Source organism: Microcebus murinus, chromosome 16, assembly GCF_040939455.1.
Source record: "Microcebus murinus isolate Inina chromosome 16, M.murinus_Inina_mat1.0, whole genome shotgun sequence".
In the NCBI taxonomy this organism is placed as follows: Eukaryota; Metazoa; Chordata; class Mammalia; order Primates; family Cheirogaleidae; genus Microcebus; species Microcebus murinus.
Genome location: NC_134119.1, coordinates 29709777 through 29727109, shown reverse-complemented (window position 1 = coordinate 29727109; position 17333 = coordinate 29709777). Strand labels below are relative to the sequence as shown.

The window sequence follows — 17333 nt, the reverse complement described above, 5'->3', positions numbered from 1 at the left end:
GGCGCATGCCTGTAGTCCCAGCTACTCAGGAGGCTGAGGCAGCAGGATCGCTTGAGCCTAGGAGATTGAGGTTGCTGTGAGCTAGGCTGACGCCAAAGCAATCACTCTAGCCTGGGCAACAGAGCGAGACTCTGTCTCAAAAAAGCAAAAAAAGAGAGACTTGCCCCCGTGACCCAAACACCTCTCATTAGCCCCCATCTCCAACATTGGGGATCAAATTTCACTTGAGATTTGTGTGGATTATTTCATGGGTATGTGAAAACTTATTAAATTGTGTAGTTTGTATCAATTACATATAATTTCATTCACAAACACATATATAATACATATGCCTTTAAAAAGACAGCTATGGTATAGTGGTTAAAAGGACAGTTCTAGAGTCCAGCTCCTTAGCTGAATACTATTCCACCACTCACCTGCCATTGATTCCACTGCTTGCAATTGGAAAGAGTCCCACATGTTAGAGAGGGTGAGGTAAGTTGACAGTAAAGTATTGGGACTGGGAATCCAAAACCAGGTCTCAACTCCTACCAAAGCTCACACTCGATAGCCATTTCCTGCTGGTGGGATCAGAGGGCCAAATGCTTGCAATTGGGCATGGAGGGCTGAGCAGGCGGGAGAGGCTATGGACTCGTACCAGGCAGGGAATAGCAGTGGCCTGAGCCCTAGAAAGCCTGACAGGAGACTGAGCTTCAGGGGAAACCACTCAAGTCAATCCATTTGGGGATCCTATCTCACATTAGACCTCCAACTCTTGCATGAGATTTGAGACAAAACAATAGGACAATGGCATATTTATTTACAACTGGACCAAAAAAAGGCATTACAGGCATTTTTTTAATTAAAAATAATAATGATGATGATTAAAAAAGTCAGAAAAATTGATGATGTTTGACCCTTTATGAGGCATCTGTTTCCCCACTCCCCCCCCCAAAAAAAGAAAATCTCTCAGGGGGAAAAAAATCCAAGATTTGAATGAACAAGACTCCAATATCATTCTCTACAGCTTGGGTTCCCTTTTCTCCAACCTGATTCCTGGTGGACGCCACTTGGTGCTGTGGAGTCACTGTGAGGCAAGATTGAGAAGTTCACTGGTTTGATTGGTGGAGCTGGTGGGGGCTGCTGGGAGAATGTGGGGTGGCGAGGGGTTGGGCGTGTTCCTAGCTTACCCAGTGTCCTGAGCTTTGTCTCGTGGTGGGAGTGCCAAAAGGGCTAGTAAGGGTGAGTGGCTGCTACCTGAACCCTAATCCCTGGGTAGATTTTGTCTCTTGCAACTTAAGAGCAAATGTTTGGGACATGCATTGGGTGGGCAGAGGTTGGGAAGAGCAGGGGTTTATGGAGGAGCCAGGCCAGCCACGTGAACCCCCTTTCTAATTTAGGGAGACTAGGCTTCTTGACTATTCCTGGGAGTTGGGGAAGGAAAGACAGAACTTACCTTCCATCTTCCTTCTCACAAGCAGTTTTCTGGGTGTCCCAAAAAGGAGGGAAGAACTCAGGTGGAAGGTAGAGGGGATGGGTCTGGATAAAAGAACCAAGCATGGTCCTTGAGGCCAGGAGACATCAGGGAGGGAATGCCCTGCCACCTAAAGGGAAGGATCTGAGGTCTCCGGGCCTCCTTGTTCTGCCCTGAAGTGGGGGAGGAGAGGGTGTGCCACCAGCACACTTTGTTAAGAGTGGCAACCCCCTGAGGAAAGGGCTGAGGAGCAATCCTGAGGGGTGAGACCCCCAGCGACCAGAGCCATCCCTCCCCAGACACAGACAGGTGGATGCTTGGCTCTGGAAATACTTGGCCCCAGGTCCAGAGTTTCTTGGCACACACAGTCATGGTGACTGCAAGTCTCTTCCTCCTGTCGATCCAGCAAACTCCGGCTGCTCTGAACAGGGTGGTTCCTGCCGTCCTGGGGAACCTGGCCCCCATTACTTCCAGGGCATTTGCTTGTAGCAACCAAGACTTGGGCTTGCTCCTGGTGACAAGATGACCCAGAGGCCTGGCTGGAAGCCCTGCCCTGGCAGCCCTGGGAGGAGGCTGGGGAGGAGAGAAGAGGGAGGGAGAGGGGCTGGCAGAGGCTGGTTGGCACTGAAGGTGCTGTCCGGACCGGAGCTGTGCTTTGTCGCAGCGTCAGTGGAGAGGACGTGTGGTGAGAGGCTCGGAAACCTCCCTGAAGCCCCAGCATTTCCTCTTCCAGTTAGTCGTGGGGTGGCCAACAGCCCTGAGGAGCTGAGGTGGAGACAATGACCAAAACCCAGTATCTTGGTGCATTTATCCATCATGGATCCATTTGTTTAAAAAAGAAGGAAAAAACCCAAACCAAAAATAAACCTGAATAAACAGGTCAGAGAGTTCCCGCTGGAGGAAACTTTGTTAGCACTGAAGAGAAAACAACCCACAAAAAACTCATCCCCCACAGAACTGGAGTAAGATGAAGAAAAATGCATGGTTTATCTACAGGCCCTCCCGCCTCCCACGTGGCCCCAGGATCCAGGAACACTGTGCCAGGAGTTACATTCCAAACGAGCAGGAGTTATTTTATTTTGCGTGCCTGCAGTTCCCCACGCAGGGTGGCTTCCTGTCCGAGGACGCAGTGGGCCCGGCTGTGGTCCACCCTGATCAGTCTATCTTCACGGCAGCATAGATCTTCCGGACAAACATGTAGGCTGCGTAGAAGCCGATGGTGCCCGTGAGCAGCCAGAAGGACAGGACCATGAGGGCCGTGTAGCCAAAGTAGAGGAGAGAGGGGATGAACTCGACGATGTCCAGCTGGCAACAAGTAGGAGAGAAGGAAGTGGTGGACACTTAGTGCCAGGATGCCATGCAAACCGGGGCCCCCACCCTCCCACTGATATTGTGGGGAAACTGAGGCATGGTGAAAGGAAGGGGCTTGCTCCAGGTGGGCAGCAAGGGGCAGGCAGGGCTCACTGCCATGGCTAAACTTCATCTGTACCAAGGCCTGAGTACTGCCTCTCATGCTCAGGATCTTGGGGGGGGGGGACCAGAATGCCATAGGCAAGAATGGCCACAGCTATGCCCCTCTTGGTCTTCTGGTATCTAGAATGGTACAACAACTAGGTGGCTGGAGCAGCAGTTAGGAATGGGTAGGAAGGTAGAGGGAAGAGGTGTCCGTGGTTCCTAGCCTAAGGATCAGAGAGCCACCTTTGGCCTGCCTCAGCCTATACTCCTCTCCTCCCAAGAATGCTGGTCCCTTGTTAATATCTCCCAATGATGTTTATCTTGGAGCATTTTAGACTCCTTTGTAACTGGGGTAGAGTTTAGAAGCTTGGACAGAGATGCTAGGGATATGTGCTGTGGGTATTTGCTAGGACAATAGAAGGTAATCTGGAACTTTGTCTTTTTTTTTTTTTTTGAGACAGGGTCTCACTCTATTGCCCGAGGTAGAGTGCAGTGGCTTCATCATGGCTTACTGAAACTTCAAATGCCTGGGCTCAAGTCCCCCTCCTGCCTCAGGGTCCCAAGTAGCTGGGATTACAGGTGCATGCTACCACCCCCTGCTAATTTTCCTTTCTTTTTCTTTTACTTTTTTTTTTTTTTGTAGAGATAAGGTCTCGTTATGTTGCTCAGGCTGGTCTCAAACTCCTGGTCCTCCCGCTCTGGCCTCCCAAAGTGCTAGGATTACTAGCATAAGCCATTGCACCCAGCCATAATCTGGAACTTTGGTATCAAGATATGCCTGGTGCACCAGGTCTGAGTGGGACATGTCTCAGGACTCACTGGCAGACACATGGTCATAGAATGCCAGGAGCCCAGAAAAACAATAAAGAAACAAAACAATACAGGTTATTATTTGAGGCCTTCTCCTAAGGGTGAAGGCCACATTTTCAGGCTCAACCCCTCATCTCTCTTTATAAGCATTCTCAGGAAACCTCCTGAGAGCTCAGGCAGGCCAAGACCCTCATTTTATACACAAGGCACTGGGGCTGGAGGAGGTGTTAGGGCACAGAAGGAAGACTGGGGCAGAAGGGATAAAAGAGAGGAGGCTGTGATGTGATCTCCAGCTTTTGTTTGCCTAACAGTGTTTCCGGTCTTCCCTCTTCTAGGTGTTCTAAAGAACACACTCAAAACACCTGGTCCTACTGGAGCCATCAATCCTAGCACAAAACCGAAGACAGTTGGCTGGGCATGGTGGCTCATGCCTGAAATCCTAGCACTCTGGGAGGCCAAGGTGGGAGGATCACTTGAGGTCAGGAGTTCAAGACCAGCCTGAGCAAGAGTGAGACCCCCTTTCTATTAAAAATAGAAAAAATTAGCCAGCCAACTAATTTTAGAAACAAAGAATTACCCAGGCATGGTGGTGCCAACCTGTAGTCCCAGCTGCTTGGAAGGCTGAGGCAGGAGGATTGCTTGAGCCCAGGAGTTTGAGGTTGCTGTGAGCTAGGCTGATGCCATGGCACTCTAGCCCAGGCAATGGAGCCAGACTCCATCTCGCAAAAAAAAAAAAAAAAAAAAAAAAAAAAAAAAAAAACCACACCTAAACCAGTTGACCTGAAACCTGAATATGCCACCCTACTGGACCTGGTGAATAGTGAGCAATGGGCATGTCACCTGAATAGAGCCAACAAGAGTCTTTGCTGGGAGTGGTATACGATGGAAAGGCATTCTTTTAGCTCTAGGGCTGCAAAACTGAAAAGAGTAGACTCTACGGCTGACACTGGCCAGGTTTCTACTTTGTGGAAAGATTCTGCCTACAGAGTGAGCCAAAAACGGACACACAGAGCTAAGGTGTGCGCGCAGAACTGACATCTTTTGAGACCCTGGGTCTAATCATGTCTAAGGCTAGAACTCCAATTTCTTAAACTTTCCAGTTATATTAGCCAATATATTCTCTTTTTGTTTAAGCTGCTTTGAACTGGGGTTTGGTCATTTGCCACACACAAGAGTTCTGATTAATATGGGCTATAAAGGAGGGAGATTAGATTTGTTCTGGATGATCCCAGGAATAAGACTGAAGGCTGAGGATGGGAGTTACAGGGAGGCAGACTGCAGTGTGAATCAAGAAGACCTTGCTAGTGACAGGCACTGTCCAGGAAGAGAATGGGAGTGTCAGGAGAGAATGTCACTGGATGTGCTAGACCAGGGGTCAGCAAGCTTTTTCTGAAAGAGCCAGATTATAATAAATATTTTAGGTTTTGCAGGCCACATGGTCTCTGTTGCAACTGGTCAACTTTGCCATTGTAGTATGAAAGCAGCCACAGATGATATGCAAATGAATGACCGTGGCTGTGTTCCAATAAAACTTTATTTATTGAAACAGGCCTGTTGGCCCATGGGCTGGAGTTTGACCTCTGAGCTAGATGATCATCTGTTTGCTTGTGGGCTTTGGAGACCCAAAGTACCATAGGTAAGGTCAAGTCTTAAATGTTAGCTTTGGAGTTGAGGGGCCACCAGAGCTCCCCCAAACTCTACCCAATGGCCCATCTGGTTCATGTATTGTCAAAAGTGTTACTGGGACTGGTTTGTATTCTTACCCCTGCCACTCTTTTGGGGACAGTGAGCTCTGTGAGTGCCCTAGTTGGTTACCTAGGCTTCCTTTTATTATCAGACCACACTTTACTATGTGGGCTCACATAGCAAGGAGGGCTCTAAGATGCAAGCGAAGCCCCTGCCCATCCTCTCCTTACTCTGCAGGACTGAACTGTACTTGTGTGAAGAGAAGGAAGCCTCCAGAGACAGGATGCCTAAGGTCCTAAATTAGGGGTCTAAAGGCTATTTCAGCATTTCCTGCTTTTATCTTTATTAGCTCCTTTCATCTATTTTTCTTTCATGTTACTGTTCTTTTTTTCCTAGTTTCTTGAGGTGAATATGGTATTACAAGTTTGTCTTATTTCTTGTAGAAAGCACAGCAGGTGACATACTGCCTTTGAGTCCTGCTTTGGCTGTATCTCATAAGTTTGGCATGTAGTATTCTCACTGTCATTTATCCTGATGGCTTCTGTCTCTCAAAAATACAGAACACAGATTCTCTTTTTCCCAAAAAGATGAATGATCTAGAGCAGAAACAGTTCTAGATGGCTTTGGTCCTCCCCATTCTAGGTGGGAAAGTAAGATTCAGACCCTTGGCTTTTTCTACCAGCATCCTTCTCTCAATCATCCTGCCCTGTGAGGACTATCCATGTGAGGATCCTATCAAGGAGGGAGGTACCTTGTTAACAAAATAAAAGATTGCATAAACCAGGACGTAGAATGCAGAGCCCCCGGAGACTAGGAAGTTTCTCCACCACCAGCGGTAATCCTGAGGAGGAAACAGAGGAAGGGTCATTGCTGACTCGAGGCAGAACCTCTTCCTGCCAAAGTTCATGGGTACCTGAAGGGCCAAAGATTCTGGGTAAGAGTAGTAATATTTGGGGTGATGGAAATGTTTTACAGCGTGACTGTGACAATGGTTACATAATTGTATGCATTTCTAAAAACTATAGTATTATAAAATAAAAAGGGTGAACTTTACCGTTCATAAATTATACCTCATTAAAAAAAATCAACAACAAAAAGAAAAGCAGTAACAACATTTCTTGAGCAAACGCTTACCACACGCCAGGCACCATCCTAAGTGCTCTACGTGAATCTGCTCATTTAATCCTCACAGCAGCCTCCAGGTCAGGCCCCATCACTATTCCTGTCGCATGGAGCAGGAACGGATGGCACAGAGGTTAAGCAATGTGCCCAAGATCCAGAGCTACTAGTACAGGACACAGGATTCTGATCCAGGCTGTTTGTCCCACAGCCCTTACTTCACCTACTTTGCCAAGAGCTAGTCTCCAGAGGGAGAGCAGGTCACCCAATCTGTATCAGCCTGCTGGAGAAATTTCTACTGCAGTGGACTTGGCACTGACAAATCTACCATCCTTTTGTCAAGATGTGGTGACTACCCCACGCAACTAAGCTGTGAGGTCTCATTAACTCCAGGTTGCAGCTGAATACATGAGGCTTGGAGGGGCAAAGCAATATACCAATCCAAGACCTCACAGCCAGAAGAGGGGATCACGTAGGAAATGCAGATCTTCCTCTTTGCACAGTCTCAACAGCCTGTTCAGTGCGGGATCTAGCTCCGCCCCTCCCCACACACCCTGGGCCCCATTGCTCTCACCTCTGCACACAGCTGGAAGTATACCATGACAATGCTGATTTGTGAACAGGACACCACCAGGATGATGAAAACGAGGAACAGGAAGCCAAAGAGGTAATAGAACTGATTCTCCCAGATTGCCTGTGGACACACCACAGTGGGCCTTCAGCTGGCCTGCTCCCACCCCACTGTCCCTTCCGCTGGCATACCACCTGTCACCAGGGCAAGAATGGAGACACCATCATATCATCGGGGCCTGTGGGTCTGGCATGTGGCTCTGACCAGCACTTCTTCCCCAGACTAGGGACTGACCCAGGCTGTTGTTAGGGAGGGGCTGGGGCACCACTGACCCTGCTCTTGGCAGCTTGTAGAAAATGATGATTCCTATTCTAATAAAAATTATACAGCAGCTACCACCACTCAGGGGCATGTTTTATACACATCGCCATATGTGAGCCTGTGAAAGTTTGGCCTTTTATAGCTGAAGAAGTCAAGGCTCAGAGAAGCTGCTGACTAGCCCAGGGTCACACAGATGGAATAGAGGTGGCCTCCTTGGAGGGTATGATTGGGCCAAAGGGCCCCCAAACCATCCCCTGACCCTTCTAGGCAGGCCTGGGTGGGCAAAGTGGTCTCAGTAGGAAGGGGCTGGAGCACAACTCTGGAACAGCAGATACTTGTCTGGCACTGACTTGGTGGAAGGCACCACCTGTGCCCTGGGCACAGAGCTGGGTCAACCAGACACTGACGGCTCCAAAGAGTCCTCCTGACACTTTCATCTTGGCACTTCTGGGCAGGAGTCATTATCATTACAAGAGCATTTCCTGAATGCCAAGAGCCTTTACAGACATTACTTGTCCCAGCCCCACAAGGATCCTGACAATAAGGTTCATTCTGTCCGCTTTTTTCTGGGAGTTTTGAGTAATGCAGACAGGTAAAGATGTACAGGGACCCAGAAACCAAAACAGATGCAACAATGCTATTAATCATGGTGGTGAATGACTGCAGTGTCACTGAGCAGCTTCTATTTACTGAGCCCTTTCCACACACCAGACCCTGTACCCATGACACATCTCATTTAACTTTCAAAGTTGTTCTGAGAGGCAGGGCTGTTACCCGACTCCAGGTGCAGAATGGGGCTGAGAGGTTAAATGGCCTGTCTGAAATTTCACAGGCAGTAAGTAGCAGAGCACCTGAGTGTGTGTGTGGGGGGGGGACGCGGGGGGGGGGGAGGGAGACACCAGGCTGTGTGGGTAGAGGGGTGGGGGTAGGCCGCAGTACTCACACTGAAGATGAAGAAAAGCTCGATGAACATGGCGCCGAAGGGCAGGATCCCAGCCATGAGGATGCTGCTCCAGAACGAGAGGGTTAACACTGCTAGGAGACCCAGGCCATCAGGAAGTCCCAAGCTCCCTCCCAAGCCAGCAAGAAAGGAGAGTGCCTACACAGCTGTGGTGGTTCTATTTCTTCTGGTATGCTTTTGTACCACTATGACCTCTTGAGAGGTAGGCAGGATGGACATTATTCTCCCCACTATATGGATAGGTTGTGGGGTGGGGTGACCTGCCCAAGGTCCAAGTCATGGTCTTAACCTGTCTCACCATTCCCTTCCATCCTTTCCTCCCCTGTTTGTCCTGGTTTCTAGGCTGACACCAAGTCTGGCTATAACCTGGTCCTCTTGATTTTTGAGTAAAGCTAAGCTTTCCTAAAGTCTATTAGAGCCAGCTGGAGCTGCAGGAACACCGGTCACAGCACCCTTGGGGGAAGGATACCCTCTCCTATCTACAAGGAGATAGCTCAGGGGAGTGTTGGCCTCGCCCACTCCAGAAGCCCCCTACTCTTGCTCCTGCAGGAAGACTTACCCCACAAATCGGTTCATGTACCACCGCTGTTCAGGGATCTGCCGGGGAATCTGGTTGGTGCGCACGGGGTTGTCATATGGCTGCTTGCGGAAGCCGAAGTAGTAGCCCAAGTAGACGAGGGGCAGGGAGATCCCGAACCACATGCACAGCAGAGCCACCATGGTAGGAAACGGTACCTGTAGACACAGTGCTGTGAGGCCCACAAGACTCTGATGCCCAGGATGGGGACTGTGCAAGGGCTCAAGGGACCTTCTGGGCTCCAGGGAAGAGAGGCCATATGCACAGCAGAGTCACTGTGGTAGGGAAGGTCCTGCAGAACCCCCCTCCCCCCCCAGCCTGAATCTCTTAGAGCTGACCCTAGACCTGGGGCAATGCAGAGTACGGATGGGGGCTATTTGGGCTCCCAGTGAAGAAGTAACCTTGGTATCCCAGAGGAGAGATGGCTCCTCATGTAGGGAGGAAGTGGGTAGGAACAGGGAAGGAAGGGAGTGAGAACACGAAGGAGAGACAATGAGGACAGAATGAAAAGAAATTACGTGTGATATGTTAAGTGAAGAAAAAAAGGGAAAAAACAAAACTGCACAAAGCGATCTTGATTTTATTAGAATAAAACACTATAATATATTATTAAGTAAAAAAGAATAGATTATAAAAATGTATGTATAGAGGGACTCTATTTCAATAAAAACATAATACAGCCAGCCCTCTGTATCCATGGGTTCCAAATCTGTGGATTCAATCGAGGATCAAAAATATTTGGAAGCTGGGCGTGATAGCTCACGCCTGTACTCCTAGCACTCTGGGAGGCCAAGGTGGGCAGATTGCTCAAGGTCAGGAGTTCAAGACCAGCCTGAGCAAGAGCGAGACCCCGTCTCTATTAAAAATAGAAACAAATTAATTGGCCAACTAAAAATATATAGAAAAACTTAGCCAGGCATGGTGGCACGTGCCTGTAGTCCCAGCTACTTGGGAGGCTGAGGCAGAAGGATTGCTGAAGCCCAGGAGTTTGAGGTTGCTGTGAGCTAGGCTGACGCCACAGCTCTCACTTTAGCCCGGGCAACAGAGTGAGATTGTCTTAAAAAAAAAAAAAAAAAGGAAAAAAATACACTAACAATAAAAAAAAAGACAAAAAATATAGTATAATGACTATTTACATAGTATTTACAATACATTAGGTATTATAAGCAATGTAGAGATGATTTAAATGGGAAAATGTATGTAGGTTATATGCAAATACTACACCATTTCATATATAGGACTTGAGCATCCTTGAATTTTGGTATCCACGGGGGTCCTGAAACCAATCCCCTGGGGATACTAAGGGACAACTGTATTTGCTTGTTAATGCACCTGGAAAGGCCCATACCAAAAAACTAACAGTACTTCCTCAGATGGGGGATTAGAACTGATTTTTCATTTTCTTCTTTATCCTCTTCTATATGGTTATTGAGTTTTTACAAGAATTATACCAAAAAAATAATATACATAACGTGCTTAAAACAGTACTTATAGCAAACTAAGCACAACATGATTGCTATTATTTTGTGATTTTTTTTTTTTTTTTTGAGACAGAGTCTCGCTCTGTTGCCCAGGGTAGAGTGAGTGCCGTGGCATCAGCCTAGCTCACAGCAACCTCAAACTCCTGCGCTCAAGCAATCCTTTTGCTTCAGCCTCCTGAGTAGCTGGGACTACAGGCATGCTCGACCCATGAGCTGCTAATTTTTTCTATATATATTAGTTGGCCAATTAATTTCTTTCTATTTATAGTAGAGATGGGGTCTCGCTCATGCTCAGGCTGGTTTTGAACTCCTGACCTCGAGCAATCCGCCTGCCTTGGCCTCCAAGACTGCTAGCATTACAGGTGTGAGCTACCGTGCCTGGCCTATTTTGTGATTTTTAAATTACATAATTTCATTTTAATTACATAATTTCAAATACCCACAAAAAGGTATATAATTTCATATACCCACAAAAAGGGAAAAAGCCTATAAAAACCAAATTAAAGATATACACAGTATTTATCTCTGGGTGGTTGAAGTATGGGTTATGTAAAAACAATTTTTTTTTTTTTTTTTTGAGACAGGATCCGTTGCCTGGGCTAGAGTCCAGTGGTGTCATCATAGTTAATTGCAACCTCCAACTCCTAGGTTCAAGCGATCCTCCTGCCTCAGCCTCCTGAGTAGCTGGGACTACAGGTGTGTGCCATCACACCTGGTTAATTTTTCTTATTTCTTTTGTAGAGACAGGGTCTCACTATTGCCCAGGCTGATCTCCAACTCCTGGTCACAGGCAATCCTCCCACCCTGGCTTCTCAAAGTGCTAGGATTATAGGAATGAGCCACCATGCCTGGCCTATTTCTTTCTCTCTCTCTCTTTCTTCCTTCAATTATTTATTTATTTATTTATGGAGACGGGGTCTCACTCTTTCTCAGGCTGGTCTCGAACTCCTGACGTCAAGAGATCCTCCCACCTCAGCCTCCCAGAGTGCTAGGATTACAGGCATGAGCCACATTACCCAGCCTTATTTCTTCTTTAACTTCTCTGTACTTTGTAAAATTTCTACAATGAGTGTTTATAATGAATAGTTGTAATTGAGAGGAAAATGCTGAAAGAGAGAAGGAACACAGGTATTAAAAAAGAGGAAGTGAGTGGAATGGCATGACTTCACGTTTCCTGAGGATGGCTTACTAAGTTGCTGGGTAAAAACCCTGTTCTCCGGCTGCCTGGACTTAAGACCTCATGCAAGGACCTTTAATGGGCACGTGCAGGTAAAAGGCAGGCAACTCCACCTGCTAAGGTGGGTGGCAAATACCTGCCTCAACTCTACTGCAGGCCTGCTAATTGATGGAGACTCCATCCCCCACCCTACCTGAGCTCAAAATCCTACTCAATGAGTCCTGGACAGCTGTTAGCAACATACTGGACTGGGGCTGGTGGGATCCCCACTCAAATGATAGGACATTAGCTTCTCCTTCCTCTCTGCCTCTACCTGCAGAGGCTGGTGCTGCAGGGCAGGGATGCTGAGGAAGACAGCCCTATATTGGGATATCCTCACATGAGGCAGCTCTCTCTTGGTCAAGACAAAGGGAAATTCCCCAGTTGGCCCTGGACTGTGGAACCTCCCTTTAGAGAAGTGAGCTTTGGCAGTTGTCTGAAAGAGCCCACAGGAAGGCCAGGGCCAGGGCATGGGACATTCGGTAGGGTGGGGAAATCCCTGCCAGCCTGCAGCCCCAGGGCTAGGAAGAGAACTTTGGGGACTCAGAAAAGGGAAGGGGATAGCAGGAAGTGGCCTTTGGGAGTGGGACTGAGCACAGCTGGCCCTCTCTTGCTAGGGAGGGAGGGCACTTACCGCTCCTGATGAGTGCTTTCCCCAGATGAAGCAATTCAATACGAAGCAGATGCCAAAAACCACGCCAGGGTAGAGTGTTGCCGTCTGGGAGCAAGAGGGGCCAAGCTGAGGAGCTGCATCCAGGGAGCTCCCCCATCCCAGTGTGGGGAAGAAGTTCTCAACCCCTCCTTGTCCTCTAGACTCAGCTCAAGTATCATTCCTTCTAGAAAGTATTCCCTGACTTTCAGACTATGCAGACTCCCTGTTCTATGCTCTCTTAGGTCTCTGAAATTGCCCCTTCCTTATTCTCATCCCAGTTTGTAATTATGTATTTTTGATACCCGATCAATGTCTGCGTATCCCTGATAGACCATGAGCTCCTTGAGAAGTGCATGTCCAGCCTTTTCTCTAATGTACTCCCCTCACTTAGAACACAGTAGCTATTCAATATATATTTGTTGAATAAATGAATGAATAAAACTTTACAAACATGTATGTCTGGGCCCCAAGCCAAACCACCAAGAATGATGGTTAGGCTGTAACTAAGCCTTGGGGATGGCAGTCGCTGGGCTTTGACTACATCATCTCACATAATCCTCGCTGCAGGTCTAGAAGGGGAGGACTAACGTTATTCCTTTTAATGAGGATACTGAGGCCCAGCAATGTTAAATACCTCTCCTCACAGCCTCACACAGTCTGTTAAGGGGGGAGTAAGCTACAAACTTGGGCCCATGCTCTTGACATACTGTGGTGTACTCAGTCAGAATTTCTTGGGCTGGGGTCCAGGCACAGGGAACCAAAGCCCCAGACTTACAGCTGAGTTGCCTCCTTGCCACGCAGTCACTACCTGGCCAGAGACCACTGTGGCAGCGTGAGCATCCAGGTGGGTCAGTGACCACAATGACCAAGGCCCTCTGCAACCTGGTGCTCAACCTCCACTGCCAGTTCCATCTTTGGCCCACCACCACTTGTACCCAACAACTGCTCACTGCTTCTGCACGTTCCTATCCCTGGGCCTTTACATAGGCCATCAACAGTTGACGGTATCTGCCTCCTGGGTGCTAGCACTGTACCACAGGCCTTACGTGCAGTCTCTTTCCACTCATAAAACAACTTTGACAGGTAGAAGAAGTAATCCACCTTGGAGAGATGGGGAAACTGAGGCTCAGGTGCTAGTCAAAGTTATCAACAAAGAAAAGAACAGAGCCAGGATTGGTGATTCCAGAACCTGAGGCCCCTATGCTGGCTGTTTCCATGTGAAATCCTCCTCTTTAAGGTCCAGCTCAAATGTCACTCCCTCCTTTCCTTTGTGTTCCTGTTTTACGCGTAGAGTAACCTCCTCTGCCTTTCTGGCTGAAATTTATCGACTGGGCACTGTGCTAGACACCAGGGATACAAAAAGGAAAAAAGGCAGACCCATACATGGAGAACAACACACATAGCACTGCTTCACTCTGCCAAGTACTACTTAGCTTTTACCAAGGCTCTGTCCAGCTCCTCTGGAGCACCAAGGAGCACATGAGGGCAGAATCAAGGGAGGCAGCAGCCTCCAGAGGAGTGACGCTGGAGCTCAGACTTAAAGGTGAAGTGACACCAACCAGGAGAGGAGGGTGAGGGGTGGTGTGGCCCAGGCAGAGGGGGTGGCACAAGCAAGGGCAGAGGAGAGAAGGCAGTTGGGCACCCACATTGCAGCGGGCTGTGGCAAAAGGCCTAGCTGTGGAGGGAGGGCAGAATCTTGTGGGGAGACCACGGATGGCCAGGTCAGTCCAACAGAGAGGCAAGAAGCCTCAATCTGGGCCAGAACCTCAGAGATGAAGAGATAGGGGATTTGTGGGTCATTTGGCAGGAAAACCCACGACACTTGATGTCTAAGAAGAGGCGAGGCACAAGGGAGGAGGAGGACAGGCAGCTTCCTAGGTTTCTGGCCTGGGCACCCAGATGAATGATGGGGCCACCCGACACAAGGGGGAAGAGACTAGGTTTGGTTCAGGACCTGTCGAGGGAGAGCCTAGTGGGTGTCTGGAGGGGGCTTTATCAGGAAAGACTCTCATCGGGAGAGGGGAGTGGTGGATTTTACTTCTCTCTAGATCCCTGGCTCTTGGCACACAGTGGCCTAAGAAAAATATCTGAATCATCAAGAATGTGGGAACTGTTCTTTGATCCTTCCAGAGCAATCACAATCACAGCTCTTCTTTACTGAGGGCTTACTCTGTGCCTGAGGCCTGGCAGCCAGAACCAACACAGCCTGAGTTCCCCTGGAGCTTTCGACAGCTGTGAGCATGTTTCAGAGTGCTGGCTCTACAGGCTTCTCTGAGTGTGGGCACCCAAGAATGCCCTGGTCCTCTAAGGGATTCACTGGCTCTGGGAGAAGCAGCTCAGGGGTCCCTGGGAGGTGAAGTTGACCCCAGACTCCTCTGGTTTCTATGGTTTTTTCTGTTGCTAAGATCTCTCCTAACCCCCAGGAGGACAGAGAAGAGCAGGAGCTGTCCTCATGGAAGAGGAATGGAGGCACCAAAGTCTGGTGGACAGGCTGACGGTTAACATGGGCCTGGCCTCTTCTGTCTTTGGCTGGGAAGACCCTCTTTACTCTGTTGGACAAGATGTCTCCCAGCACCCCTGCTGTTCTAAATCCTGCTATTCTGAAGCCTTAATTTCTTCTCTTGCTTGAGCCACTGGACAATGTAGGTTAAAAATCACCTAAATTAAAATCCTGCATTTTACAGATGGTGAGTTAAGACCCTAAGAGGTCTTGCTGCGGGTAAGAGCTCCATATTCCTGACCCCTGGCCTGTGCTCCTCCTGCTACATCATGCTGCTGCTTAGACTTCGGCCCCAAAATCTCCACCAGCACCTGCCTACACTCTTCCTGAGCCGTCCAGGAAAAAGCTTCTTAGCTCCCCACCAAACAGCAGGAGAAGGTTTAGAACACTTACACAGAAGGCTCCTTTCTTCCAGCGATGGCCTTTTAGAGTGCGGTATAGACGGCCGGCAGAAAATCCACCAAACACTCTGTGGAGAAATGGCAGGGATTCACACCAAGGGGAGCTGTTAGCTGGAGTGAAGGAGGCTTGTGCCAGCCCCCATGAGCCCACTCAGACACACCTACCCCATGAACATGAAGAGGAAGCAGGCTGTGGTCATGAGAGCTCCCCGGCTAGAGGGCGACAGCATCCCAAGCATGGCCACAACTGTGGAGGGAGGGAGGGCAGGGCAGAGAAAGTCAGGGGGCTGATTGCCAGATCCCCTGCCCCATCTTGGACAGGCTGACCAGGACACTGGGCAGAGGGGGCTAAATGAGGTTCTCTTCTCCCTTGGTCTCCTCAACAGTCTAGTCCCTTCCTCTCTACAGGAGAAGACTGATGTTAGCTGGGGCTCAGAGGGGTGCAGCAGCTGCTGGGCTGCACCTGGCCAAATCTCTGAAGCTTCCAGTCCACAGGGCACTTGCAACGAGCCAGGTGCTAGGCTGAGTGCACCACAAATGTCGCCTCACTGATTCTGCCCTGTCAACTCTGCAAGGTAGTGATCAGTTTCCCCCCTTCTCAGACAAGGAAACTGAGGCTCACAGAGGTTAAGTGGCCTGTCCAATATGACAAAGCTTGGATGCATGAGGCTGAGATACAAATCTAGGCAGAGTGATTCCAGGACTATCTGAAACTACTATATATTAGTGGGTTTTTCTCAGATTAAAAAAAGACCTGATTCCAGTCCTGATCCTGGTACTGACTTTCGGTAAGTCACTTACCCTCTGACTACAAAAGGCTCATCTCACAGCAGTGATGTGTGGCTTCCCTGATGGAGCAGACATGGTGGGCTCTATAAATGGTGCTGGGAAGGAGCCCAGCTGGTAAATGGTCCTGGGCAGGGGCTATTGTTGGGGTGGACAGCTGTCTGGCCCGGACATACTGACATGCCCTGGTGCTGAGAGCTTGGCCCCCTTCTCCAGGGAGGGAAGCCCACCCTCCTCTCCTTGAGGAACATGGAAAAGGCAGCCATGCCCCCCATACCCAGCCCCGCTGAGCCCACTCACAGATGACAATGAGGATCATACAGAAGAGCTGAATGCCTGAGCCCAGCAGGGAGCTGAGGATCATGGGGTACTGGGGGGGCCTGAAGACGTCACCATGCACCAGCTTCCACCCAGACTCTTCCATGGTATCTTCCTGCAGCAAAGGGCCAGAGAGTGAGGCTGGAGGCAGCTCCTCCAAGGACCACCCCTGAGGACCCAGGGTCCCTCAGCTATCAACCGGCTCTGCTCTGACAGGAGTACAAGGGAGGTCACAAACATGACACCAGTAGCTATGTAAAGGAAAATCTTCCCAAATTCCACAAACCGAGTGTGTAGGAAAATAATGTAACACATCACAACAATAAAACGTTAACTGTAATAGTTCTTGGATAGTGAGATTTAGAAGCAATTTTTTTTCTGATTATAAAAGAAATTAAGTATTCTTATTTGTGTAATAAAAAATAAGTAAAAAGGTTTTGTGTTTTCTTTTTATTTTTCTACATCACTATGACCTTTGCTTGGGAAGTAAAAAGGTTTTGGTAGACTAGGTGTGGTGGCTCATGCCTGTAATCCTAGCACTCTGGAAGGCCGAGGCGGGTGGATTGTTTGAGCTCAGGAGTTCAAGACAAGTCTGAGCAAGAGCGAGACCCTGTCTCTACTAAAAAATAGAAGGAAATTAGCTGGACAACTAAAAATATATAGAAAAAATTAGCTGGACATGTTGGTGGATTCCTATAGTCCCAGCTACTCAGGAGGCTGAGGCAGGAGGATCACTTGAGCCCAGGAGTTTGAGGTTGCTGTAACTAGGTTGATGCCATGACACTCTAGCTGGGCAACAGAGTGAAACTCTGTCTCAAAAAAAAAATTTTTTTTTTGGTATATGGCATGAAATTCAAATGAACAAAAAGCAATAAATATTATGGAAAAAATTTAAACAGAAAGATGTTAAAAATGACTTATACTCCCACTTAAGGATATTGCTGTATTAATATATTTCCTTCGGTCTTTTATGTATGTATGTTTATATGTATGTTTTAAACAATGAAATTGGGATCATATTGAGTA

The 17333-nt window shown here is 48.5% G+C and overlaps 1 protein-coding gene across 3 annotated transcripts in view; it reads right to left on the bottom strand.

Annotated features, from left to right (window-relative positions):
- Positions 1 to 777: 777 nt before the first annotated feature.
- Positions 778 to 17333, bottom strand: part of TM9SF4 (transmembrane 9 superfamily member 4) — a 50145-nt gene continuing 33589 nt past the window's right edge. For 2 of the 3 annotated variants that reach the window (XM_012754986.2, XM_012754985.2), the window contains exons 10-18: positions 16290 to 16422; positions 15369 to 15450; positions 15196 to 15271; positions 12285 to 12368; positions 8936 to 9111; positions 8359 to 8422; positions 7098 to 7217; positions 6156 to 6245; positions 778 to 2758 (exon numbers count right to left, since the gene is read on the bottom strand). In XM_012754986.2, coding sequence (XP_012610440.1) covers positions 2609 to 2758; positions 6156 to 6245; positions 7098 to 7217; positions 8359 to 8422; positions 8936 to 9111; positions 12285 to 12368; positions 15196 to 15271; positions 15369 to 15450; positions 16290 to 16422 — 975 coding nt within the window. In that variant the 3' untranslated portion in view covers positions 778 to 2608. Of the gene's footprint in view, positions 2759 to 6155; positions 6246 to 7097; positions 7218 to 8358; positions 8448 to 8935; positions 9112 to 12284; positions 12369 to 15195; positions 15272 to 15368; positions 15451 to 16289; positions 16423 to 17333 lie in introns of all 3 variants that reach the window. The other variant, XM_076011020.1, reaches the window with a different exon arrangement.